The sequence below is a fragment of the Prunus avium genome, chromosome 8 (genome assembly GCF_965620075.1).
Source record: "Prunus avium chromosome 8, drPruAviu1.hap1.1, whole genome shotgun sequence".
Taxonomy (NCBI): domain Eukaryota; kingdom Viridiplantae; phylum Streptophyta; class Magnoliopsida; order Rosales; family Rosaceae; genus Prunus; species Prunus avium.
Window position 1 is genome coordinate 32,119,746 of NC_142291.1, and position 24,755 is coordinate 32,144,500.

Genomic DNA, 24,755 nt, shown 5'->3' on the forward strand with positions numbered 1-24,755 from the left:
TATTGCATTGAAAACATACATTCTTATAGGCGGAAGGCGAGAGAAGCATGAACCAAATTGCATTCTCTAGAAGATGCCATTACTAAACAACCTAATGAATTAAATATCCTTGTGAATTTGCTGGTTTTGATTTGAATGTTTTTCTCTGGACATAAATAGGGGTTAGGTTGATATCACATGTAAAGGGATGATTCATATCATGTTAGTTTTATTTGAAATATCCTGTCACTCATTTGGCATTTATAATGTACCCCGGGAAGACTTCCTACTGCTATTTGAGAATAGCCTAGGGAGCCAAAGCCAAGCCAGTTGATAATAAAAATAAAAAGCTGCTATTTCTAAAGTAAATAAATAAATGAAAAGAAAAGAGGGTGGAACAGAATACTCAGCCATTTCATAAGAACATTAACATGTTTTGGCAATCCCATCAGGTTACCCAAAAAGAAATTTCAATTAACAAAAGAAAGCAATAAAACAGACCTTATATTGAAAGTACCTTAAACATGCAAAAGGGACACCTAAAGAAACAATAGACACAGCTATGCAAATATGCAGATAAAAGACCTAGTGCCATCTGCATGCCAATTCAATCCTATGAAGCCAAAAGTGTTTCCACCTTTGCAATTTGATCCTCTTCATTTTTCGGTGTTGGGCTCCTGTTGGCCTCGTGATATAAATCATGCTTCCATTTCTCACCACGACCACCACTAGATTGAAACCCTTGTCTCCCACTGAATCTATCTCTTCCTCTATAGTTGCGGCTGGCACCATCAGTGTACCTTTCTCTCGAAGGAAAGGAACCCCGCTGTGCCTCTCCCCTGTAAGGCAACCTCTCTCCTGCAAATTGCTTCTCAGATCTATCCAAGTGGCGTGGGTTGTTGCCTCTTTCCTCCCTTTTTCTACTTCCTTCTGCATCAGGAAGGTTTGACTTTGCAGTCTCTGCAGTTGTTTTGTCATCATTTTCAGACTCCAGTGGAATCTTCTTCTCCCTGAATGCAGGTCTTTTCCTTTCCGGTGGTGGATTAGCCTCCATTTCAAAGAACCCATTATGGCGCCTGGTCCTGTTTTCATCCCCCTTGGGTTTCTCATTTCTTGGCCGTGAATCATTAGTTGTTGTCTTGCTCACTGTCCTATCATCATGCCTATCCTTGGAATCCCTCCACGATCCACGTTCTAAAATAGAACAGGAAAAGTAAATTACGCTACTGATACTGCAAATGATATTTTCCAACCCAAGAAAAATAAAATACATACATTGCATAGATTATGATGAAAAATAGCATGAACCTGGAAAAGAAAGGGTTTTCCCTTTCTTTTTTCTTCAGTATGATATGTAAATTTTAACATGTGAAAAGGAATGGTGATTAATAATCGAATAAAAAATTAAGATAAGAGATCTCACCGGCAGCTGAACCACGACGAGAGCTTCGATCAACTTGCCTGGCATTACCACGCTCATCGTGCTGCTATAAGACATGCACAGGCAAGTCTAATATTGTTATATACAAGGATGAACTTGAAGGAATAGGACCGATCAAGAATCCCACTACATCAGCCCAGAAAAAAAGTTTTCATACACTGGATAGCAACCATATGAGTAAACTCAACAGAATTTCAGGTTTTCCAAGTCATGGTGGAAATAAGGTTTAAGCATGTCTTCCAAAAGTGTTTCATGTCAATTCAATTGAAAGGAAACGTAATAAAATTACAGTAGTTTCTTGTCCAGTTCTGCCTACTCATCTAGTAAGAATTATTTTACTTTTGATGAAAAAGTTAATCACTTAAACCACATAATAAAATGTAGAGTAATAACAATCACTTACTACAACCTGCTAATGCCTAGCAATAAACCCACAAAAATGTAAGTGAACAACTTTATGCCTCCTAAATTGCTCTAAACTGAGGAAAAATACGCACACAACTTTGGAATGTAATGGATGAGCTCCTACTGCATACAGACTAAGGACACATTAAATACAGAAGACGGTTCATAGACTCTGAAGTTAGACACAGCCCAAAAAACACAAGTTGCAATTCAGTAACTTACAATTTTGCAAGACAGTACAATTATTATCACTAAGCTAAAATATCTTCAGCAATAAGTATTTTACAAGATGATCTACACATAGAATCAGAATCCTAGAAACACAGGATTCGGAAGTGCTAATCTCTGGCACGCATATCATCTTCCGAATCCTGTGTTTCTAGGATTCTGATTCTATGTGTAGATCATCCTGTAAAATACTTATTGCTGAAGATATTTTAGCTTAGTGATAATAATTGTACTGTCTTGCAAAATTGTAAGTTACTGAATTGCAACTTGTGTTTTTTTGGGCTGTGTCTAACTTCAGAGTCTATGACAGGGGAAACCGTCTTTTGTATTTAATGTGTCCTTAGTCTGTATGCAGTAGGAACTGCCATAGGAGCTCATCCATTACATTCCGAAGTTGTGTGCGTATTTTTCCTCAGTTTAGAGCAATTTAGGAGGCTTAAAGTTGTTCACTTACATTTATGTGGGTTTATCGTTAGGCATTAGCAGGTTGTAGTAAGTGATTATTATTACTCTACATTTTATTATGTGGTTTAAGGGATTAACTTTTTCATCAAAAGTAAAATATTTCTTACTAGATGAGTAGGCAGAACTGGACAAGAAACTACTGTAATTTCATTACATTTCCTTTCAATTGAATTGACATGAAACACTTTTGGAAGACATGCTTAAACCTTATTTCCACCATGACTTAGAAAACCTGAAATTTTGTTGAGTTTACTCATATGGTTGCTATCCAGTGTATGAAAACTTTTTTTCTGGGCTGATGTAGTGGGATTCTTGATCGGTCCTATTCCTTCAAGTTCATACTTGTATATAACAATATTAGACTTGCCTGTGCATGTCTTATAATTCAATTGAAAGGAAACGTAATAAAATTACAGTAGTTTCTTGTCCAGTTCTGCCTACTCATCTAGTAAGAAATATTTTAATTTTGATGAAAAAGTTAATCACTTAAACCACATAATAAAATGTAGAGTAATAACAATCACTTACTACAACCTGCTAATGCCTAATGATAAACCCACATAAATGTAAGTGAACAACTTTAAGCCTCCTAAATTGCTCTAAACTGAGGAAAAATACGCACACAACTTTGGAATGTAATGGATGAGCTCCTATGGCAGTTCCTACTGCATACAGACTAAGGACACATTAAATACAGAAGACGGTTTCCCCTGTCATAGACTCTGAAGTTAGACACAGCCCAAAAAACACAAATAAACACAAGTTGCAATTCAGTAACTTACAATTTTGCAAGACAGTACAATTATTATCACTAAGCTAAAATATCTTCAGCAATAAGTATTTTACAAGATGATCTACACGTAGAATCAGAATCCTAGAAACACAGGATTCGGAAGATGATATGCGTGCTAGAGATTAGCTCATCATTATACAATAAAAGCAAAACAAGTTGATGAGATTCATAAATCTATACCCTACCTGAAAATAAGATCGCGACCGGGGTACATCAGTTGGATCAGAAGAGAGTTTGGTTCCTTCTAGATGTCCACTGGGTTTCTTATCAGAATCTTTTCTGGATGCCCCATTTTCAACCCTCGAGTCAGTTGCTAATGGGGATTCAAGTGGCAATGTATCTTGCAGCCTGGGCTGGTGCTTCTGATCCTGGTCAGACTGCTTTGCACTTTCCGAATTACTTTTGCTGGTGACTCTCTCTTTTTCGTCTTTTGCATCCCTCCTAGACCTCTTAGGACTAAGGAAACCCATGAAAATCATTAAGAATGACATTCTACTTGAAAACAAACTATTCTTATCTCATTATAACCATGTTACAGACATTTACCAGAGACAAATCAACTTTTAAATAACCTCTTTCAAACCCAAACTTAAATGAAGACTTAAGCAGAGCCTTACCACATAAAGCTAGAATCTTTTAATCAAAATACGCATAAAAATGAAAGATTTGCATTATTTATGGCCACATCTTTTTTCTTCTAAAATCTAACAAAACACATAAAAATACAAGCTTAAATTCACATATTTTCAATTTTTTATTATTGAAAATCTCCAATGTTCTTCATCCATCTCATATAAATTGATAAAGCCAAAACTGAAAGAGAAAATAACGCAGAATAAAAAGTTTTGTTAATACCATCATAGTTCAAATTCACTAAAACACTACAGCTTTTAGAGCAGTAACTCAGTTTTAATGCATTAAATCCTTAAACCCATTTAAGTCCCAAATTTGATTCACACACGCATGTTATACAGAGACAAATGATACCTGGGTTCTCTGTCAAATCTGGAACGATGTCGTCTTGAGTCGGAATCCCGACTGTCTCGTCGCGACATAGGGTTGTGGGTATTGGGGAAGAGATAGAGAGAGAGAGAGAGAGAGAGAGAGAGAGAGGACTGAATCACTGGAAGTGTGGGCAGAGAAGCGTAGCTTAGGGTTGCTTCGTATCAGTTGCGGGTGTTTGTATTTTGCGTGAGAGATGCGATTTTGACCGCAGGATCAGATTGTTAGTGGGGCCAGGGCCCCATTGGCTTTTTGGCTCAAACATGAGTGAGAGGATTCAAACATGAGTCCTCTTCTAACATTTCAAAGAAAAATACCACTATACCAATCAAACATTATCTTAGGGGCCGATCAATCAATCACTTTTTTTTTTGTTTTTATCAACCTTTTAAATTCTTTGTAGGTTAAATGATAGTGAGGTAGGGTTTTGTAAGAAAAGTGTATATCTTTCTTAGAATATCTCCGAGGGAGATGTCAAATGCAATTTGAATTTGATAGCTTATGTGGCAATTTGACACTTTGGAAAAAATTTAACTTCACCCGAAATGCCAAAAGGATGCATAAAGTTTTAAAAGAGAGTAAATGATAGTGAGGTCTATGACCAAAAAAATATTAAAATAATATTTGACATCAAGCTTTTTGATATGTTATTTTTGACATCTCTTTTCACCTTCAAATTCATGTAGGATTTGACTACTCGATTGGAGCAACTTTAACCTTCAAATTTTGTCATTCATATTCATGTGGCAATTTGATATATTGGTTGGAGATGCTCTAAGGCTACTCCAAAATGTATTTAAGTGATCAATACATCTATATTTTACATCATCCTTGTGAGAAAATCATCTCGACCTGAAGTTGTTTGGTTATCTAAAATGTGCAAAAAGATAAAATTAAAACGAATATGTAGATAATCAGATGACTAAACAATTTTAGATGCAATGGGTTCAACGCCCTAACCAACTGCCATCCACGTCTGCACTGCACAATGAGAAAAATCCTTATTCGCGGAAGCCTCTGCTCAATTGAGACAAAACCAAAAGTACAGAATCAGAGCTCTGACAAGACAACTGGAAACCCCAACTAGTAAGTCAACCAAGAATTTTTTTTATTTATACAAGTCTGGTTAGGTCGATCAGGAAAATTTTGTGAACTCTCTATTTTTGCTCTGGTCGTCTCCTAAGGTCAATTGGTGTCTCCGCCAAGAACAATGAGCAAGTCTAACCACAAAAACAAGAGCGAACCCACAAGCAAGGGACCTCCATGTTTCTCTGAGTTTGGTCAGAAAGCTAAAGGTTCTCGCTTTAATTCTTCTCTACATTTCTATGTCTTTCATGTATGTTAATCTGTTAAACTCTTACTGAAAAATAATGGGTAGGATCTCTTTCCTCTTTAAGATTTGTGGATTTTCTCTGTATATCCCACTAACAATGTTTGTTTCTTTTTCTCTTGTTTTCTTTACTTTGAATACACACATGGTCCTATTTTTCTTGTCTTGCATTGCAAGAAGCCTATTAGAGTTTTGTCGTAAACTTACCTCTTTTGGTAGACTTGCTTACCAGTGGATATTCCAGGAGCCAGAAATTTAGCTTCACAACCCGCAGTGATGGTGGAGTGGTATGTTCTTATCATGTCACTCCCTTCAAGCAGTTAAACAGAAACTGAGTATGTTCTGGATTGTTTTCAGAAAATTACTTCAACCGCGGCAAAGAAGCCAGGTTGCTCAACTGCAGCTGTGGCAGGAGCATACACATACAAGAATGCAAATTTTGACTGTCGAATTGATACGGATTCAAAAGTGGGTTTGGCTGTATACAATCTTACTGTTACCTCAAAAGTTTAAAGTTCTGCAATCTTTTCGTTGGTATTTAGCATTTTGTATTTCCCCTTGTTATGACAGATTACTGGAACCCTCACTTTAAATAAGAAGTTTCTGTCAAGCACGAAGACTAGTGCTTCATTCAGCTTACCTGATTACCAATCAAGCAAGGTACTTGGTTTCATTCATTATTGCATACTGGAAAAAAAAGAACACATATTCAATCATGCTGTGATTACTTCTGACCTGAAAACAACTCTTAAAAATTTATCATGGCTCAGATGATTACCTTTTTGTACTGGCTCAGCTGATCACTAGTGAGAAAGTTCAAACAAATTGAAAATTGTCACTGCTAATTCAGAATTTCTACTGTGAGGACAATAGCTTTCTAGCTTCTGCCAACCTTTATTTGAGACATTTTTGGTTTGAAACACTACAAGAATTGGTGCTCTAGTTAGAAAATCTGTGACAGGAAAAAGAAAATTTATGTGACAGAAATCGCTCATTTCCTCGGGACACATATTTCTACTTGCCACTTAACCTTTGAATGTATTGTTTTTTGAAGAGACACGGACTAGTCACCCTATCTTATCCTGCACGACAATAATTTCTATTCTGAACTAAAAAACAACTCACCTATCTTGATTTCAGCTCCGGGTTCGAATACGCCAAGAATATGCTGCTCTGTCCACATCCATGGCTTTGAACAAGTCCCCTGCAATAACATTTTCAGCAGCTGTAGGGAGTTCAAGCATTGCCCTTGGTATGGAGACACAGTACAAAACTGCTTCTAGCTGTTTCTCCAAGTGCAGTGCAGGCATTTACATGAAGAGTCTCAATTCTGATGCTTCAATAATTCTGTAGGTCTTTTCATTTTGAAGTAACATGACATTAATAAAAAGAAATTCAATAATAAGTTCAAATTACAGTTCCGATACTAACTGCAGCATTTCATGGGAGAACCTCTACAACTATTATGATAGTTAAGTTCAGTTAACTAGATTTTTTAACAAATATAATAAGTTTTGTGGAGGCCAAAGTGCAGATTTGAATTACAGTCATATGTCACCGTGCTAAGGGAAAAGTATGAAACTAATATCCTACTGTTGTGAAATTTTTTAGGGCAAACAAAGGTGACTTGCTAACAGCATCATGTGTTCTTTATCTCGATAAAGAAAAGAAGCATGCAGCAGTGGTAGAGTTCACTCAAAAGCTGTCAACAAAGAGAAACACCTTGACAGTTGGGGGATCATATGCTGTTGATCATCAAACAGTAGTGAAAGCTAGACTTGACGATCACGGAGAATTTAAGACTGTTCTACGGTACAATGTTAGACCCAAGTCATGCCTGGCTATATCTGGTGAATTCAACACCAAGGCACTTGACAAGATTCCTAAAATTGGGTTGGCACTTTCTCTTGTTCTTTAAATGATTTCTCAATTTTCATATGCCACTGGAGCAATTTCTTTGTCCCCCAGCTGATAATTTGTCAGTTGGGCGACATCACAAATAGATCTCTATGATTTTGTCAAGTCAAGAAAGTTGCTGATTCAACAGCTCTACTACTAGTGTTTTAAAGCAATATGCATATTATTTTAAAGACAATTGTAAACTCTTATATAAAAAGGAAGTCACTTACAATCAAATCTAAACTACTCTTGCATCGCCAGCGGCTTGGAACTTATTGTACCCCTCATGTGAGCCTTGGCACCATCATACAAATACTTTAGAGCATCCAGTTTTTCTTTTTTTGTCTGATTATCTAGTTCAAGCCCAGAATTGAACGGCAGCGGGAAGCTCCGGGAAACACAAAAACTTTCTCATCAAGTTAGGCTACATGGAAGCCAAGGGGCTAAAACAGTGCTTCTGCTTCAGATCAATACACCAGCTGAAGAAAACTGATGTTTATTGCTCAGACAGCACTTCCATTTCAGTACAAAGTTCCAGCCATCACATTCAGCAATTTGCATGTATTAGAAACAACTCAAACAATCGATTGTGGTCGAATCACTTTCCAGATTTGAACCTGGTGCACCATTTGATTAGTAGTGCTTCAACACTGGCATCCATTCTGGTCCCGATTCCTCCCCAGACCAACATGTGGGCGTAGTCTCCAAACGTCGAACCAGTTACTTCATGCACAGCCTTGAATCCGATTCTTGAATAGAACCTGACAAGCTGAAAAGTAAATAAGCAACCAGTTCAGATTTAATATCAAGTCAAGTAATCCAGTCCAGTGCATTTCTCATATCAATTCTACAACTTATTTCTGACAATGCTATTTAACCTTAATGCAACTTATCAAATATCTTCACCCCAAACACCAACAAACTAGCTCCCAGAAGTACACTTACCATCCACTTCAAAACAAGCTTTATCACTAAAAGAACAATCTCATCCACAAAATAAAGGATACTTGGAAATTTAGGCAAATGAGAGGCTTCACCATTGATGTACAGAGAATTAAAATTAAAGGCTGAAAAAAGTGCTATAGCATCCAATAACAGCATAAAACCAGAAGAAACATGATAAGGAAACCAAAGAAAGAACCTTGTGGTGGAAAATGTCAGAGTCATTGATGGCAAGCAACTCAGCTGTTCTGCAACCACAATCGTAGCCGTATCGAATGGCAACAGCTCCAATGAACAAGCCAATGCCAAAGATTGACTTCTCCATCCCCAGTGTCTCTCTCTGTAATCTGATTGACTCCAAGTGAAGGATTTTCCCACTCAGCCAGAACCTTATCAGTCCCTCAGCCTTGCCAAGCTCCTTCTGTGTCTCCAAGCTCTTGGCTGTGATTCTGAAAAAGGGTCCTAGAGTTTGGAGCTGAAGGTCAAGGTTTTGGGCTCTTGATGAGGCCAATATCTCAGACATGGTTGGCATTGTGGCTCCAGAGCTAGCCTCTGTGTTTTTCTTGATTAGGGTAGTGGGAAATTTTACTGAAGAAGCAATCTGGGTTCTACCACTTGGGATTCTTGGATTTAGTATGGAGAATTTGGAATTTGAAATCATTGATTTTGATGCTAGCTCCATTTCCCTCTTGTATTCTTTTTCTGTACGGGGTTTTCTTTAAAAATGTTTTTTGAAGGGGGTTGTGGCAACAGAAAACTCCATGAACTGATTCAGAAACATTAAAAACGCCAGTTATGGTTATGTATGCGGAGATAAGTTACACGTGGCAACACCACCATCCTGCAATTGAAAAAGCGACCGTTTTGGTACGGGTTTGGGCTTTGGAAACTCTAAAAAAATCTCCAAGATTGTTCATAAGGAACTTTTATTGTTATTTATCAGAGTCCAAATTCGAACCCAAAATGCATCTTTACAAATTTTATTACACACAACTTGTTGGATATTTACCGAATAGATGAAAAACCTGGATATGTACAGATTTGTACACCACAATAACAAATAAAATACAATTCTAGAAGTTTTGATTGCTCTTAACAAAGAACACATCAATAGGTATGTGTTTGCCTTCTTTTGGAGACGGCTTCTGTTTTTTGTGCTTCCTTTGGCTCGCAATGTGATCCTTAGGGACACTTCTGACAGAGTTTCAAGCCAAATCAATCAGACAAAACAAACTACCTCAAGAGGAAAAACAAAGGATATGAAGAGAGGCACGTTGGAAACTCAATGAAAATATAGTATACCTTTTCTTCAGAACACAAGTTTTGAAGTCAGTCCCAGATTCCTCTTTCTGAAGCTTCTCAGCAAGATGAAAATCAAAGTGCTCTTGCCTTTCCTCAACAAAGCTTGGTGGCATTTCTATCCCGCAGATCGAACACTTGTAGTCATTCACCCACAAAAGGGACTCTTTCTGACTGATTGAAGAACTTGCCACATCCCCAAGGGTTTTAGTTACACTATTCACTCTATCTAGGCTACTGCCCTCAAAATGGCCAGGAAAAGAATAACCTGGTCCCAACAATGGTGGCACTACATCCTGTACATTGTCCTCATTCTGATTGTCACTGGCATTCATCTGGGCATATGAAAAATAGCATGAAAATCTAGTGAGTTATGCAACTTCTAGAAACTACAAATGCTTTTTCAATATTTATCGAGCTGAGTGATGACTTTTTCAGTGTCAAGAAGAATAACCATCAGCATGCCTTTCACCACACATACCTTTTCTGCATTTGCATTGCTCGTCGATTCATAAATTTCTTCCTTTTCTTCAAAATTGCCCAAAGTAGACTTACTGTCATCTAAATTTGATAAATGATTTTCGTCAAGAGGATCTCTATAATCACAAGAAGATGTTTGATGTCCGTCTTTAGATAAGCAAGTTTCTTCACCATGCATCATGCAGTGATCAGTAGAATCCAAGTCCAAGGAGCTTTGATCGCCCATATTTTTCCTTAAAGCATCTCCTGATAGCATATAGTCAGTGAGAGTTTTTTGTGTGGGATCAGAAGGAGCACCAACCTTTTCTTCATCAAAGTGAGACAACCGGAGGCCTGATAGTAGATTAAAATAAAGCTCTGTTAACTCTAAGACATATGGGGAGCAAGATTGAGCTTTTATTTAAAATTCCCTTTCTGACATTTATACGACATATATATTATTATATGTTTGGTAAGGTCTCTTGCCAGAAAATTTGACATGTTATGTTGTCAGAGAGAATTACAACTACTGATCATGTAAAATCATGTTTAAATGTGTGGTCTTGATTGACAGTCTGACATTGAGTTGTCAAACTATGGATCAGATTTACATCTCACTCATTATACTGGATATGGTTCGTCGAGGCCTGAGATGCCATGGATGAGTGAATGAGATGCATCTTATCCGTCTTTAAGGTCCTTAAGTTGGGTCCTCATTAGATCAACTAAGTATACGATATAACATATGCTATTCATATTTGTATAATGCTTGTATATAATGTACACACTCAACCTATCAGCCTTAAGGAAACAGGAAGTTCAGCCTTAAGCAACTTTGAAGCATGCTTCATAATATCCTCAGTTGAGCATATATTTTTTTGCGAAGTCACAGCTCTGGTGCGAACCTGTAGATTGTAAGGCATTTTAAAATTTACAGAATGAAATACTGATGGCATCTAAAACCGAAAAAAGGAGTCACATAAACTAAGATAGTCATATAGCTACGGAGGAATGCTCTCAAGTACCTCAAAAGATGCAGTCTTTAGTTTAAGAGTCAATGTTCGCCCACGAAGACCCTCCTTTTGCAAGTCAGTAGATAGCATCTCTGCAATATCCGCTGCAAGCATAAAATATACATGAGGCACTAGATGAACAGGACTTTCAATTAATTTTACGTAAAATTTAAGATAAAATGTTATCCATATAAGCTTCAAAGTTCCCAAATAATGAAAATCTACATTTAGAAGTAACAGTTCGGTACATGCATCCAGACATATTATAGGACTCAGGCTGGGTAGACTCAACCCGAGACTTAAATACTTACGCTAATTTCAAAACCACAGATTTGATGATATACTCTGGGGAAATGATGATAGCTTGGGATTAAATCACCAGATGCCACATTCCTTGTGGAGGATACAAATGTAGGCCTTGGATTCTTTAAGCACAAACTTTCATATAATCAACTTATTTTGATTTTCAAAATATGGGGCTCATACTTCCAACTGATCAAGTGTTCAATTGTTAATTACATCTATGGACAACCTCCAATTATATAAGGAAACAAACCCTAATTAATATAAAATAGGACTGCATACCCAATTTATAAAAAAGAAATGCTTCATCCCCTGTAGCCGAAAATGTTCTCTCATTACTTATGCTTCTTCTTGATCTAACTTGAGGAGTATCTGTTCCCCCTATTGCAAGTCCCACAGAGAGGAAAAAATCTGAAATACATGATAGGACAAGTAGATTTAAAAGAAGCAGGTGGTGTATCTAATCACATGATCTGCCTGTAAAAAAGTTTATTTATAATGATGAAGCAAGCAATAAACAGCATAGGGGAATGACAAGAGTGCTAACCTGCTGAAGAATGAGAAAATAGTGCACAAATATAGCTGCTCTTTTGCAGAATCTCCTCACATGTACTAATTCCAAGAGCATCCCTCAAGATAAGTTCAGTGACTTTACCAATGCCCCCAATCTGTATAAGAGTTTACCATTCTTTATCTTCATCAGTATGTACCGTAATAATGACTTCATCACCACATAAAAGAATATTATTTTGTAATCACAGTTGCACCAGCAAAGACACCAGTGGTACAATTTATGCTGCAACAACTGTATAAATGTTTGGACAAACCTTTCGGATAGGAAGTGAGGATATAAATGTCATGACTGCCATCCGGTCATTTGGTAAAATAAACTGTCCATTTGGTTTATTTATATCTGAGCAAACCTGAGGAATAAGATAAGAAGATGCGAGTCAACCTTATGTGTATACACAGACACACACATGTGAGATGTTCTCAAGAAAACCATCCATATCAAATTGTAGAGTTATTATCTAATCCTAAACATAAAAAAGTTTTAAGGGTAATGTCAATGCTAAATACAATATTGGTTGAGGCAATTAATTATTATATGCCCTTGCTAAATTGCCAATTGCCAGTAACCTCTTTCTTTGCAAACCTAAGTTACCATTAGATAACTACCAAAACAAGAAGAAAGTTCAGCTTTTTTTTTCATGCATGCATACATACATTGGCATGTATACTAGGAATTTTTATTTATTTAGATATCTTATCGTCAAGTAGACAGCATAAGATAGCATCCACATAGATTTTATCAGTAAATGAATAAAAGCAGTGTAACATATTGAGAATACTTAAACTCATATCCAGGTAACATATTTATGCATGGAATCTGTAGGAACACCTTAGCAAGTAGACGGTTTGGTGCCACTCCAGCACTGCATGTAAGACCACCAGTCTCATCATGAACACCAGCTCTTAGTTCTTTGGCAATCTTTGAGAATGAAAAGGTTAGAAAACAAGAATTTTAACATAACAAGTCAAAGAAAAGGGGAATGTCGATGCTAAACAAAGGCATAAGAAATGTGATATTCATATGTTGAGCCAACTAATATTATATACACTTACTTCTTCGCCAGTAGTGCCCCGTTCTTTGCAAACCTCAGTTACATCAAGGTATGCTTCATCTAAACTAGCAGCCACGAAGTTAGGATCATACTTCTCGAACACTAACATAAATGATAAGTCACAACTAAAGATTAGCACCTAGCATAAAGAATATACAGTAAAAATATGCCCTTAGAAAACACCACCTAACCTTTTCTAGTTAAATCACTGTAATAAGTATACTTCTTGAAATCCGTGGGAACAAAAATTAACTCAGGACATAATTTACGAGCAATGAAACCAGGCATCGCAGCACGAACCCCAAACCTCCGTGCCTACAAAGTGGCGGGATCACATTCCCCATATACATTCATAAGACAAATGCCGGACAAACAAATTTCAAGTAAGGAATTCCATGTCAACCCAGGTTAATAACAATTGTAAGTGAAGTAATTGCACCTCATAATTAGCAGTGGAGATCATAGACATGCCACCAACGGCCATGGGCTTCCCTTTCAACGAAGGGTCGCTTAAAGTCTCAACAGCTGCATAGAAAGCATCCATATCCACATGTACCCAAATCCTTGAAAGGTCACGCGTGGCTTCAAGCTCTAAGATTCTCTTATCAGCGACCTAGAAGAAGACACCATTAGAATCAAGCTCACAACTTTTTTTTAAAACCCAGAAAAAGTAGCACAAATTGAAATGGCGGGTAGTAAGTTTACCGTTTGATAGTGAGCCAAATCTGCTGGTTTTAGCTTCGCACATCGAGCTCGCATGTTTTCTATCTTTTCTCTAATGAAGGCCTCTTTACGTTCCTCGTTTTTGAAGTACTGCGACCCTTTACTCATTTCATACACTATCCTCTGAACTTTCTCTTTGTCAACGCCTTGCATGCCTTAAATTTCAAAATTTTGAAATAAAACGAAATAAGGCTTACTCAATGAACATTCAGGTATGAAAATTTGATTGAAATTCGTAGTTCAAGATCATGAACCCTAGGATTTATTTTTCTGTAAGAGATTCTGATTTGTGTTTTGGGTGATAATACGTACCGGCTTTAGCATTGGTGTAAGCAGTGTTGTAAGACTGCCAGGGCCGAGCAGTATCGCCGGAGGATTCGGTGTTCGCCATGGCCAACATTCTTTCGCTCCAAAAGCTTGCTTTGCAAGACGAAGAAGACGAGGGAAAGTATGAGAATGGGATGGGGCTAGATGCTTAGGCCCATATATCTCAATTTAAATTTTAAAACTAAAGCCCAAGAAAAATTAGCCCTCAATTGTTAAAATATTAAAACATAAAATCCAAGAAAAAGACAGCCCAAACTGTTTATTAGTGTGACTCCAGGCCCAGAGGTCTATTTTTATTGTGCTACTCATAAACCTTAGAATTTTAAATGAAAAACACAATAAAAATTCTGAGAAATTAGCACTCTTAAAATTAAGTGCATGTATTTTTATAAAAAAAATTAAGAAGTTCAACATTAGGAATCGTGAATGCAATTTTCCCCACTCTTCATAGTTGTTACACATGAAATTGCGCAATGTTTTTTTCATAGTTTCCTTGAGCTGTCATGGGAGTAAGAAGTTCAATAGAATGTCTTAAAGAGGCTAAGGCAGTGAAGGAACCAAGTGCCACTAAGCAAAGTGGCATGCCAACTTCATCTTACCCCTAAGAAGAAAAAAGTTTACGGATATATCACTACTTTTTCACATTATCTTACTTGTTAATATGCAGTTTTATTATAATTCCCTATCATAATATATTAGATAGTCTTATTATAGATAATGTGTTGATATAATTGTCGTCAATAAAATATACTAACACATTATATATCTTGCAAAACATCATCCTTAAAATTACTTCAAGATGTGACCGAACATTTTCACTCCTTTGTGCTTGAGTTACACTTATAATAATGATGATAGCCCATGATTCTAATATTCTCTTGGTTGCTGTTGCTTTGGATGTACAAGAGATCCATTATTTGCTTCTCCATCATGGATCCACATGAATGCAATGATGACTCAAGGGTGTAATGGAATGACACAGAAGTTCAATGAATCACTTTTCCTCCATTGCGTGAAAATCATGCATATATTTTGAGCCCTTCTATCTTTAAAAAGACAGTGTGTCACAACTCACCAAGCCAAATTATTAATTGCAATCTCCCACATTTGAACCCTAAACCTAAATACATCCAGATACCCTCCTCCTCCATAGCTCTCAATTCAAATCATTGTGGGGTAGGTGGAAGCACAAGCACCTCAATGAAGTGTATGCTGAGGTAGATGGTGCTTTTTATGTTGACATAAAAGGTATATTTTGAATCAACCAATTAGGTTATATCAAGTGTAGCCAACTAACTGCATAGTGCTAAAGCTTCCAACGATATGTCAATGTCTGAAATGGCTTTACGAATTGGGAAGAAGGTAAATGGCCCCTCCACCCAACCATCAAATCAAACCCTAATTCCAGATAAGTAGAGGGAATCATCCTATACCAACCTGCCATGTTGAAACATTGGATTGAAGAGCAAAAACTTATGTTGGTTGTGAGGATTGAGATTTTACTTAAAATGGGGATAAAAAGAAGACCAAATTGGCCAGTCTTTTTTCACAATGAGATATTCATACCGATTATAATTCATAAGGAGAGAAAATTGAACTCAAGTGAGAAAAGACGGACATATTAACTTAATCAACTAACCTAACTCGTATATACAATTCCATTATTATAACGTAGATTGATAGATCACTTTTCTGGCACCTATCGACATCCCTCTTTTCTTTTGAATAAAAAATTTAAGTTGAAGTGTGGGCTTGTAGGACCAATCAATTATTTAACTCATGCCTATAAAAACATGAAAAAAGCAAGTTAATTCTTTATAGCAGAAAAAGAGATTGGGTGCATGTGAGGAATATGGGCATTTTTTCTAATTGGACGGCGCAATAACCTCTGGTGAATGAGATTTGAACTAGGCCAAATGTTGGTGACATATGGACACATTAAGATGTTATTTTGTTGGCATAAATTGGTTAATTCTAGTGTAATTTTTCTTTTAGCAAGATTGAGTATGAAATGAGGTGTTAACTGGATTGATTCAGGGTTTCGGTGTGCTCCTAAGTAATCATGAGTTCAAGTTCTTATGACACCCGTGTGTGTGATGCTGGACCAATATATATATATTTTTTGTTTATTCAGATAATTGTTATAAAGTTTACGAAAAAAATATGAGTTAAATCATATGACTCTACTGTTTTTCTTTTAAATGCGACTTATTAATCTAAATTTATGAATCAGAGTTTAGGATTCAAATCTGATTACTGAAGATTTGTAACTTGCTTTCTAAGAAAAAAAATAAACATATAATACAATAAATTAAAGAGTAATTAAAATAAATCTGGAGAAAGAAGAGAAAGAAAGAAAAAACCTCCAATTTCAGCCCACCACAAAGCGCGAAATTAGTCTAGATTCACAGGAATCATCGCAAATTAAACGACGTCGCTGTCACGGGCATCGTTGGAATCTACTACAGTGGTATTTAAAAACAAAGCTAACGGTCGCATTTTTATTAATAACGAAGGAGCCATCCCCCTCGTTACCTGCCGACAACCCTGAACTCTCTCACCGCCACACACAACTTTCCATTTTCCCACGTCTCCCTCCAAATATCCCCAAAATTATTTATAAATATTCAGTATATATATTTCTGAATTTCTTCCAAACCAATTTCCCTTTTCGTTTAATTTGAAAATTGGGGGGAGTGGATTTGATGATTTTACGAGATATGCAAGCCAACCCACTGCAATGGACGGCCTCGCCGGGACTCGGTGTCGGGCTTGAAACGACGTCTTCGTCGCCGTTACCGTCGTTTTCGCAGCTGTCATTGGGGAACTTGTCCGGTGGCACTTCTGTAAATAGCTTGAAAACCAGGGGTTTGTTTCTAGTGAAGGCTATGGAGGGCTCCAGGACGGCGAGCTTGAATGGGCACGCTGGGAATGCAGGTACTTAGCTGTTTTCTGAATTGCCCATCACCCATTTGTAATTTTGCATGTAGCTTTGGCTCTGGGTTTTTGGAAATTTTTTTTAATTGGGTTTTTTTTTTTTGAATTTTTGGTAAATAGATAAAAATGCGAGCTTGCTGTCTTCGGTTGGAAATTCAACCAACATTCTGTGGCATGAGTGCTCCTTGAACAAAAATGACAGGCAAAAGCTACTTAAACAAAAAGGATGCGTGATATGGATCACTGGTCTCAGCGGCTCAGGTTGGTTTTTTTTTTATAAAAAAAAATATATATATATATATATATATATTTTTAATTAAAAGTTGTATCTATATATAAACTCTTCATGCTAATTTTTGGTGGTTGAAATTATTTATGTCAGAGATATGTGACATGTTTTATCTTGTTAAACTGTGAATTCTGATATGATTTCATTTGGATCAACGGTTCTCATTCATAGCCTGACAACATCTATGGGTTATGGATGTTGCATCAGGCTATGTGCCAAGAGAAAATTACTGATTGATTAGTTATATATTATTTATTTCGTTTGTTAGGGAAGAGCACTGTGGCTTGTGCTTTGGGTGGGGGTTTGTACCGCAGGGGAAAGCTGTCATACATTCTTGATGGAGACAATGTCAGGCATGGCTTGAACCGTGACCTTAGTTTTAAAGCAGAAGATCGTGCAGAGAACATTCGGAGGATTGGTACGTGTTTGCCTTGGATTAATCACTTTCGGTGATTAATAACGGTGTTCTGCTTCATTATATATATTCATGAAAGCATTGGCTTTGTTTTTGTATTCAGGGGAGGTGGCGAAATTGTTTGCAGATGCTGGAGTTATCTGTATTGCTAGCCTGATTTCTCCTTACAGAAGGGATCGCGATGCCTGTCGTGCAATGCTACCTGCTGGAGATTTTATTGAGGTTGGTACTCCATTGCTTCTCAATCTTTATGACTGCTTGCTTTTCAAGTTTCAATTCTGAGCTTTGTGTAAATATTTAAAACACTTCCTGAAAAAAGAAATTAGCTATAAAGAGAACTTGTATTATGGAAGGTGTTCATGGACGTCCCACTCCAAGTTTGTGAGGCTAGAGACTCGAAGGGCCTATATAAGCTTGCACGTGCAGGCAAGATCAAAGGTATCTGCAAACTACTATTTTGGTTTTTGGTTACTGAATTTACTTTGTATTTTGACTTTCGACGGACTGCTTAATGGTACTATTGCTCCTAAAATCTTTATAGTCTTTTTTTCAATGCGATCTGATCATGGTTGTTTTAAATTTTGTCTAAACAAATCACTTGCAAAATTCTTAATTTTCGATCTTCTGTTGTATGCAAAACCCGTGGATGTGGCGTGTCTGTGTGGATCTTCTTCCTTAGTTCTTTGACATGTATATTTGTTGAACTTGGTATATTTTGGCATATCGTATATGGACCCTTAATTGCAACTCTGATTACTAATTAAATCCTGGAAAGTTTGTATGTTGCAAATTTTGGAATGTATATATGCCAATCCCACTCCATATTCAAAAGCACCGAATATTTTCCTTCAGCATTGCAACCAGGATTTATTGTTGAAATATTGTCTTGTGCTTTGTTAGTTTCTAGTCCAGACGCCTCTGCCTCTCTCTCTCTCTCTCTCTCTCTCTCTCTCTCTCTCTCTCTCTCTCTGTGTGTTGAGCTTTCTAGTCCAGAATGTTGGTTGTTACTTATACTATGTGAATTTGAAATTGCAGGTTTTACTGGGATTGATGATCCATATGAGCCACCATTAAATTGTGAGGTATGTATACTATCTAGAGAAGATCAGAATACATCTTTTAGTTACTGCAGGTATCATATATACATAGATGCTTCTCTTGATAAAGAGGAATATACATTGTGTCATGAAGCTAGGGCATAGAAACTTAAAAATAAAGTAGTTAATCCTGTTAGTTACCAATAAATTTGAACCAATTTACTCTTGCACTAGAAAACAACCCTGTAAAAGGCCAGTGCCTTGTATTGGTCTTGTGATGTCACTGTAGGGGTTGGGAGAATTGGTCTGTCTTATTGATCAAGAACATGATGTAGGATTTTTTGAAATTTAAATTTGAGATATATTAGTTACTTTAAATTGCACCACACACCATTTCATTTGCATTTGTTTGATTAGCTTATAGGAATATAGTGCAGAATGGAATGAAAGATGATCTGATGTATACCGGGGTCACATGTAAGAGTAGCTGCAGTTGCGCGTAGTCGTAACTCACCTATTGTTACATATTACTTTTGCCTGTCGTTGCTTGATGTTACTGATCTATTCAGTGAAAAGTAAAGGTCTCATTGTTTCGTCATCGTTTATCTGCCTTCAGATAGTATTAACACATGAAGGAGGAGTGTGTGCTTCCCCATGTGAGATGGCCGAAGAAGTGATTTCTTACTTGGAAGATAAGGGGTTCCTTGAGGCATAGGAAGTGGGAACCCTTGCTGGAACCATCAAAACTTTGAGCTATACCACAAATGCAGTGCAGATAGCTTTTGGTGCCCGAAGTGGATACTATGCATGCCTTACCAGATAAGAGACAACAGATGCAAAAATCACATGCTCTGATAACAAGCTGTGATTTTGCCTTGTCTAACAGGAGAGAACTGATGCAATATTCACCTACTGAAAAGCATTAGTTAATTGATTGATTAATTTATGCCACATATTTCTATTTCGTCTTCTTCTTCTAGCAAGTAGCTCTGTACTTATTTGGTGTTATTTTGAACTGTGCCCTCATTGTAAATAGAGAAGTGGAGAATTGGTAGGTCAGATTCTTTCATGGCTTCTCTTTGTGCATGCATTTGCTAATGATTCTATGCCCAAATTTGGTGTCTGCAAACCAACAAGCTGGAAAGAGACTAACATATATAATGATATAGAATCAATAAAATAACGATTTCAGTAAAATTTTGATAGAAATAATGAAAGTTAAATGAAAAACATGAAAGTTTTGAACGAATCAAGTTTCTATATTGATTAAGGGCTAGTTTGGGAGTGATCTAAATAGGCCAGAATCATTTTTTGGGGAGAAGCACCTCCCATGTGCTAGGTGCTTCTTCATATAATTACTCTTGGTGATTTTAAGTGATTCTGGGAGAAGCACATGGGAGGTGCTTCTCCATAAAATCACTTAAAAATCCAAAAACTCAATAATTAATCGATAAAGGAATTGATCTCCAGCGATATCTAAAAATGATTAGGTAAAAAGAGAGGTATTTTAGAATACCTCATTTATTTGTTCTGGTAATACGTGAATTTGATCGGTACTCGATCATTAGACATGCTGACTTTTAGTTATATCACAAAGTCAACAAATTTAGGAATCCGACAGTAAACCTTGTCAAGTTATTATATTTATAGTTTGCACATGATTTTCGCCCAAGAGGACTCTAGCTTAGTTAATATTGGTTGGCTCTTCCTAGATTTGTTGGTAAAAGTATATTGATTAGTTAAAGAAAAGCTATAAAAACACTATATATAAGATAAATGTAATTTGAATACTTTACTAATTGACCTAAAAATGCCTAGATAGATACTTACACAATCAATCATTTTAAAATATTGTTAATAAGTTCAATCAAGCAATGATTTAATTACATAATATCATATAAATGTTGCAATGAACTTTGTTTATGGATCTTGGCATCAATTATCTTTCATTGCATAAAAAGAAAAGAATGAATGGGGCGTTAATTGGAATAGCTTAGGCTTTTAGTCTGGTGTGCTTTTAAGTGGTCTTGAGTTCAAACCCTTACAGTACCGCATGTGTGAATTTTCCCCCTTCCTATTTTTGAAAAAAGAAAAAGAAAAAAGAAAGATGTTTGGCTTCTTCCTGCCTGTGAATGGTTCAAGATTTTTGGGCATTTGGGATGCAATTCAATTCAATTAGTTAACAAATAAAAACAGAGGTCCGGCCAATTTTTTTTTTAAATAAATAAAAACAGAGGTATTTTTAAATACCTCATTTTGTTCAGAATTGGATGGAGGGTTTGGATTCGAGGTGTGCTAGTTACGAACTGATGACCTGTTGGATTTGAACATATTACAAATCCACTAGGCCACCAGAGTCCAGCGTTGAAAGTTTTTATGTTATTTTATTTATACAATGTCATATACTGTAACATTTCTGGTACTTTTACTTGGATTCGTTCCCAATCAAATCCAAGACCTATGAACTTCTAAAACAGGAAAAAGGAACGGGGAAAAATTCCAATAAATTAGGGAAAAAAAAAAAGAGGTATTTTAGAATACCTCATTTATTGTAACATTTTTGGTATTTTTGACATTGATTCGATACCAGTCGAACCCAAGACCTGTTGAGCTCTAAATGTAATTTAAAGCCAACAAGTTACAAGGAGTACTGGTGATAGAACCTTTTAAGTTAATATATTTAATTCTTTAGAACATCTCATTCATGGCATCAATAATCCAAAAGCATTTGACGAGTCTTTTGGAATTGCTCTTACATGGTCTAGTCGTTTTGAGGGCATAACATGACACGACTCGGTTCACCTGTTGAGTAGAAGCCCACACTAGATCAAGAAAAAGGAGAGGGAAAAAATTGGAAAACTCTCTACTCACCCATCGCCTAGCCTCCCCAAGCTTTAGATGTAACACAAAATCAACAAGGTAGAAGGAGTACTGGTGGTAGAACCTATTAAATTAATTTGATACAATGTAACATTTTGGATTCAAGACTAATAATTATACAATCAATCACTTAAAATTTCTGTATTATTAATTGTCCAATCAGGAAATTATTTAAGTACATGATAATATATAAATATTGTATTAAGTTGTTTCTGGATCTCACTCATTAATCGTATTTCTTTCATTGTGTAAAGAAAAATAAGGAATCATTTTAAAAAGATTATTTTCATAAATGTGAGATCTTGAGCTCACAACCTTGTGAATTTAATTGATTCATGTAAATTCAAGTACTTTAAATTTATTTTATTTATTTTTAAAAAAAGTGATATAAAAACAGAGGTATTTTAGAATACCTCATAATTTTTTGTAACCTCTCTCTTCTTCTCTCTCTCTGCCAGTCTCGAACCAGGGACCTGATGGGTTTTGGACTTGGACCACAAATCCAACAGGCTACTTGAGACCAGCGGTTGTCCTTCGTTAATAATCGTTTTTATCCGCTCAATCAATGAGGGCAATGTGGTACAGGTAAATTGGCTGTTGGGTGTTAAACTATTCGTTTTAGAGCTTGTATTTTCTTTTGCTAATTAATTAAAAACACATTAAAAAAGTGAGTGTGCATGATGGAGATAAATTGGGAAAGCAACCAGATTTGCTTGTTAACTAATCTATTAGATTTGTAATCCCTTTTTCTAAAAGGAAACTTGCGTGCAAAGGACATATCAATGTAGTGGTGGGTTCGATTTGGGTTGGTTCGGTTTTGGGTTCAATCCAAATACCGAATCATAGGTCTCGGTTTGGCTATTTTGGAAACTGAAACCAAACCATAATTGATGAAAACCGACCACTTCGGTTAACCGGACTTAGTTGGTTGGTTTGGTTTGGTTTGGATTTTTTGGCTTTCTGAGAGAGAGAGAGAGAGAGAGAGAGAGAGAGAGAGAGAGAGAGAGAGAGAGGAAATAAAATCGATGGAGAGAGGGAGAGATGGAGAGGAGAAGAAGAAAAAAAAAAAGGGGAGAGACAGAGAAGAAGAAGAAAAAGAAGAGAAAAAGAAGAGAGAAGATTAAGGAAAAAAAAAAAGAGAGGGAGTGAAGACATACGTAAGAAAAAGGAGAAAAAAAAAATAAAGAGAAAGGGATTAATGGAGACAAGATAGACATGCATGCATGTGTTGGGGATTTTAAAAAAAAAATTCAGTTAGGCATGTGTGTTGGCATGCCCAACAACAAAAGCCAATTTTTTATTATTATTATTTTTACTTCTTTAAACTATGTATTATATATATATTTCTTATAATAATATCATATAAAATATTTTTTTAAATACTACCGGTTTGGTTTGGTTAAACCGTTGTTTTGGATATTACAAACTGTACACGGAACCATATATTTTGGTTTGATTTGGGTTCAAACCGGTGACCAAAAAAAATTGAAAAAAAACCAAACCAACCCAAACCATCGGTTTGGTTTGGGCGGTTTGACCGAAGTTATCGGTCTGAATACCCAGCCCTATATTAGTGTAGTGGTTTGGAGTAATTGCTCCATCAGAAAAGGTTCTGGGTTCGAGTAGTAGCATCCGTATAGTATGTGTGAGTTTAGTATATTATCGCTCCTTTCAATAGAAAAGGTCTTCCAAAAATAGAACCTTGCTTTAATATTTACTAGCCTCTCCGCATACACTCTCGCGCCTGAGAGAGGTTTTTTTTTAAAATTTTAAAATTTATTTTAGAATTAAAAAAGATAATGGGTAGTTGTGTTCCATAAAAATAGGATCCATTATCTGATTTTTATTTTTATTTTATTTTATTTTAAATGAAAAAGTGTGAATTTACCATATTATCCTCATTTAATTAATAATTTCAATTCTTAATGTTTGTATTAACCAAGGGCATTTTCTGGTATTTTGAATGTTTCACCATTATCTACCTTTTGCTTTATATATATAGATTAATGATGATTTGAGTTATAATTTTGTTAGCTATATGTAATACTCGTTTATTGAAGTAATATATATTTATATTTACAAAGCTATTTTTAACATGATAATTCATCTGGAATAAAAGTTATGCTGTCACATTGAATGATTAGTTTAGTCACATTTAGGTATTGAATTCACTGCACATATGTTTCGTTCTCGCATTCATTTGAGTCGAACATGAGACAAATAGAGACAATTAGATCAAAGACTAGTATGTTAGGTTGAGTTTTATTCTTCTCCATAAGGAGGTATATATAAAAGTTTACATGAGTGTTTTACAGGATTAGGAAAGTATCTCCTAATTATACAATGATTTGACAACTATATAAAATAGGAAAGTAAATTCCTTAAATAAATCTCCTTGATTAATTAGGAGACTCACTTCAAGGAATTATGCTATCACATTGATGGCATGTTTACTAATCCGGAATTGAATTAGGGGGAATTGAATTGAGGATGGATTGAATTGAGGAGGAGTTGGATTGAGGAGAATTAGATTCCGGATTCCTAATGAAGTTGTTTACTAAACCATATGGATTGAGGTGAGTTAGATTCCGAATTCCTATTGAAGTTGTTTACTAAACCATATGGAATTGGGGTAGGAGTGGTACTAATTACTTAAATGTCCACATTTTTTGGTTAAAGTAGATGGCATATTTGGAATTTTGAAAATTGTGTGAGGATATAATGGGTAAAAAAGATGAATTCCTAATGGGTGAATTCTCCAGGAATTAGAATACCACCTCCAATTCCGGAATTGAATTCCTCCAAAATCAGGAATTCAATTCCTAATTTTGTGTGGGCCCCGCTTACTTTTCAATTCCTTGATGTGAAGTAAACGCAGGAATTCTTCATAGGCGGAATTCAATTCTGGATGAGAATTCCAATTCCGGATTAGTAAACATGCCATGAATGATTAGGTTAGTCACA

At 36.1% G+C, this 24,755-nt stretch overlaps 5 protein-coding genes across 8 annotated transcripts; 2 read left to right on the forward strand and 3 right to left on the reverse strand.

Annotated features, from left to right (window-relative positions):
* Nucleotides 1-372: 372 nt before the first annotated feature.
* Nucleotides 373-4,587, reverse strand: LOC110763685 (cyclin-like protein). Of its 2 annotated transcripts, none has more exons than XM_088246180.1 (4): nt 4,299-4,587; nt 3,497-3,767; nt 1,403-1,463; nt 373-1,173 (listed from the first exon to the last, which is right to left on the reverse strand). In XM_088246180.1, the coding sequence occupies exons 1-4, from the start codon at nt 4,364-4,366 to the stop codon at nt 593-595; spliced, it is 981 nt and encodes a 326-aa protein (XP_088102306.1). In that variant the 5' UTR covers nt 4,367-4,587; the 3' UTR covers nt 373-592. The 2 variants fall into 2 exon arrangements, with proteins under 2 accessions (XP_088102306.1, XP_088102305.1); XM_088246179.1 differs by having other exon boundaries at nt 1,403-1,466.
* Nucleotides 4,588-5,470: 883 nt separating this feature from the next.
* Nucleotides 5,471-7,932, forward strand: LOC110763724 (mitochondrial outer membrane protein porin 2-like). Its single transcript, XM_021966565.2, has 6 exons — nt 5,471-5,608; nt 5,863-5,930; nt 6,001-6,111; nt 6,214-6,303; nt 6,784-6,992; nt 7,255-7,932. Exons 1-6 carry the CDS (start codon nt 5,524-5,526, stop codon nt 7,559-7,561), a joined length of 870 nt encoding a protein of 289 aa, XP_021822257.1. The 5' UTR covers nt 5,471-5,523; the 3' UTR covers nt 7,562-7,932.
* Nucleotides 5,486-9,277, reverse strand: LOC110763725 (uncharacterized). Its single transcript, XM_088246181.1, has 2 exons — nt 8,684-9,277; nt 5,486-8,311 (listed from the first exon to the last, which is right to left on the reverse strand). The coding sequence occupies exons 1-2, from the start codon at nt 9,164-9,166 to the stop codon at nt 8,141-8,143; spliced, it is 654 nt and encodes a 217-aa protein (XP_088102307.1). The 5' UTR covers nt 9,167-9,277; the 3' UTR covers nt 5,486-8,140.
* A 105-nt stretch (nt 9,278-9,382) lies between these two features.
* On the reverse strand, nt 9,383-14,359 carry LOC110763673 (DNA/RNA polymerases superfamily protein). 3 transcript variants are annotated; one of them, XM_088246178.1, is made up of 14 exons: nt 14,219-14,359; nt 13,889-14,061; nt 13,623-13,796; nt 13,375-13,498; nt 13,185-13,243; nt 12,961-13,050; nt 12,386-12,481; nt 12,106-12,226; nt 11,841-11,969; nt 11,268-11,359; nt 11,036-11,147; nt 10,265-10,596; nt 9,787-10,118; nt 9,383-9,678 (listed from the first exon to the last, which is right to left on the reverse strand). In XM_088246178.1, the coding sequence occupies exons 1-14, from the start codon at nt 14,304-14,306 to the stop codon at nt 9,558-9,560; spliced, it is 2,043 nt and encodes a 680-aa protein (XP_088102304.1). In that variant the 5' UTR covers nt 14,307-14,359; the 3' UTR covers nt 9,383-9,557. The 3 variants fall into 3 exon arrangements, with proteins under 3 accessions (XP_088102304.1, XP_021822200.1, XP_021822199.1); XM_021966508.2 differs by having other exon boundaries at nt 9,383-9,675; nt 13,185-13,285; XM_021966507.2 differs by having other exon boundaries at nt 13,185-13,285.
* Nucleotides 14,360-16,732: 2,373 nt separating this feature from the next.
* LOC110763674 (adenylyl-sulfate kinase 3-like) lies at nt 16,733-19,980 on the forward strand. Its single transcript, XM_021966509.2, has 7 exons — nt 16,733-17,170; nt 17,291-17,431; nt 17,728-17,877; nt 17,978-18,096; nt 18,228-18,312; nt 18,910-18,956; nt 19,528-19,980. Exons 1-7 carry the CDS (start codon nt 16,939-16,941, stop codon nt 19,624-19,626), a joined length of 873 nt encoding a protein of 290 aa, XP_021822201.1. The 5' UTR covers nt 16,733-16,938; the 3' UTR covers nt 19,627-19,980.
* The last annotated feature ends 4,775 nt before the right edge of the window (nt 19,981-24,755 follow it).

What these genes read in the sequence shown, in the direction of transcription:
- LOC110763685 (XM_088246179.1), bottom strand. Translation starts at nt 4,366, where the DNA reads ATGTCGCGACGAGACAGTCGGGATTCCGACTCAAGACGACATCGTTCC. An exon ending in AGATTTGACAGAGAACCCAG is followed by an intron (nt 3,768 to 4,298) that starts GTATCATTTGTC and finishes GGGTTTCCTTAG; the next exon opens with TCCTAAGAGGTCTAGGAGGG. An exon ending in GGTCGCGATCTTATTTTCAG is followed by an intron (nt 1,467 to 3,496) that starts GTAGGGTATAGA and finishes CATGTCTTATAG; the next exon opens with CAGCACGATGAGCGTGGTAA.
- LOC110763724 (XM_021966565.2), top strand. Translation starts at nt 5,524, where the DNA reads ATGAGCAAGTCTAACCACAAAAACAAGAGCGAACCCACAAGCAAGGGA. An exon ending in CCCGCAGTGATGGTGGAGTG is followed by an intron (nt 5,931 to 6,000) that starts GTATGTTCTTAT and finishes GATTGTTTTCAG; the next exon opens with AAAATTACTTCAACCGCGGC. An exon ending in CTGATTACCAATCAAGCAAG is followed by an intron (nt 6,304 to 6,783) that starts GTACTTGGTTTC and finishes TCTTGATTTCAG; the next exon opens with CTCCGGGTTCGAATACGCCA.
- LOC110763725 (XM_088246181.1), bottom strand. Translation starts at nt 9,166, where the DNA reads ATGGAGCTAGCATCAAAATCAATGATTTCAAATTCCAAATTCTCCATA. An exon ending in CTGACATTTTCCACCACAAG is followed by an intron (nt 8,312 to 8,683) that starts GTTCTTTCTTTG and finishes TTTACTTTTCAG; the next exon opens with CTTGTCAGGTTCTATTCAAG.
- LOC110763673 (XM_021966507.2), bottom strand. Translation starts at nt 14,306, where the DNA reads ATGTTGGCCATGGCGAACACCGAATCCTCCGGCGATACTGCTCGGCCC. An exon ending in TAAAGACTGCATCTTTTGAG is followed by an intron (nt 11,148 to 11,267) that starts GTACTTGAGAGC and finishes TACAATCTACAG; the next exon opens with GTTCGCACCAGAGCTGTGAC. An exon ending in ACTTGTGTTCTGAAGAAAAG is followed by an intron (nt 9,679 to 9,786) that starts GTATACTATATT and finishes AAACTCTGTCAG; the next exon opens with AAGTGTCCCTAAGGATCACA.
- LOC110763674 (XM_021966509.2), top strand. Translation starts at nt 16,939, where the DNA reads ATGATTTTACGAGATATGCAAGCCAACCCACTGCAATGGACGGCCTCG. An exon ending in CTGCTGGAGATTTTATTGAG is followed by an intron (nt 18,097 to 18,227) that starts GTTGGTACTCCA and finishes GTATTATGGAAG; the next exon opens with GTGTTCATGGACGTCCCACT. An exon ending in ACGTGCAGGCAAGATCAAAG is followed by an intron (nt 18,313 to 18,909) that starts GTATCTGCAAAC and finishes TTGAAATTGCAG; the next exon opens with GTTTTACTGGGATTGATGAT.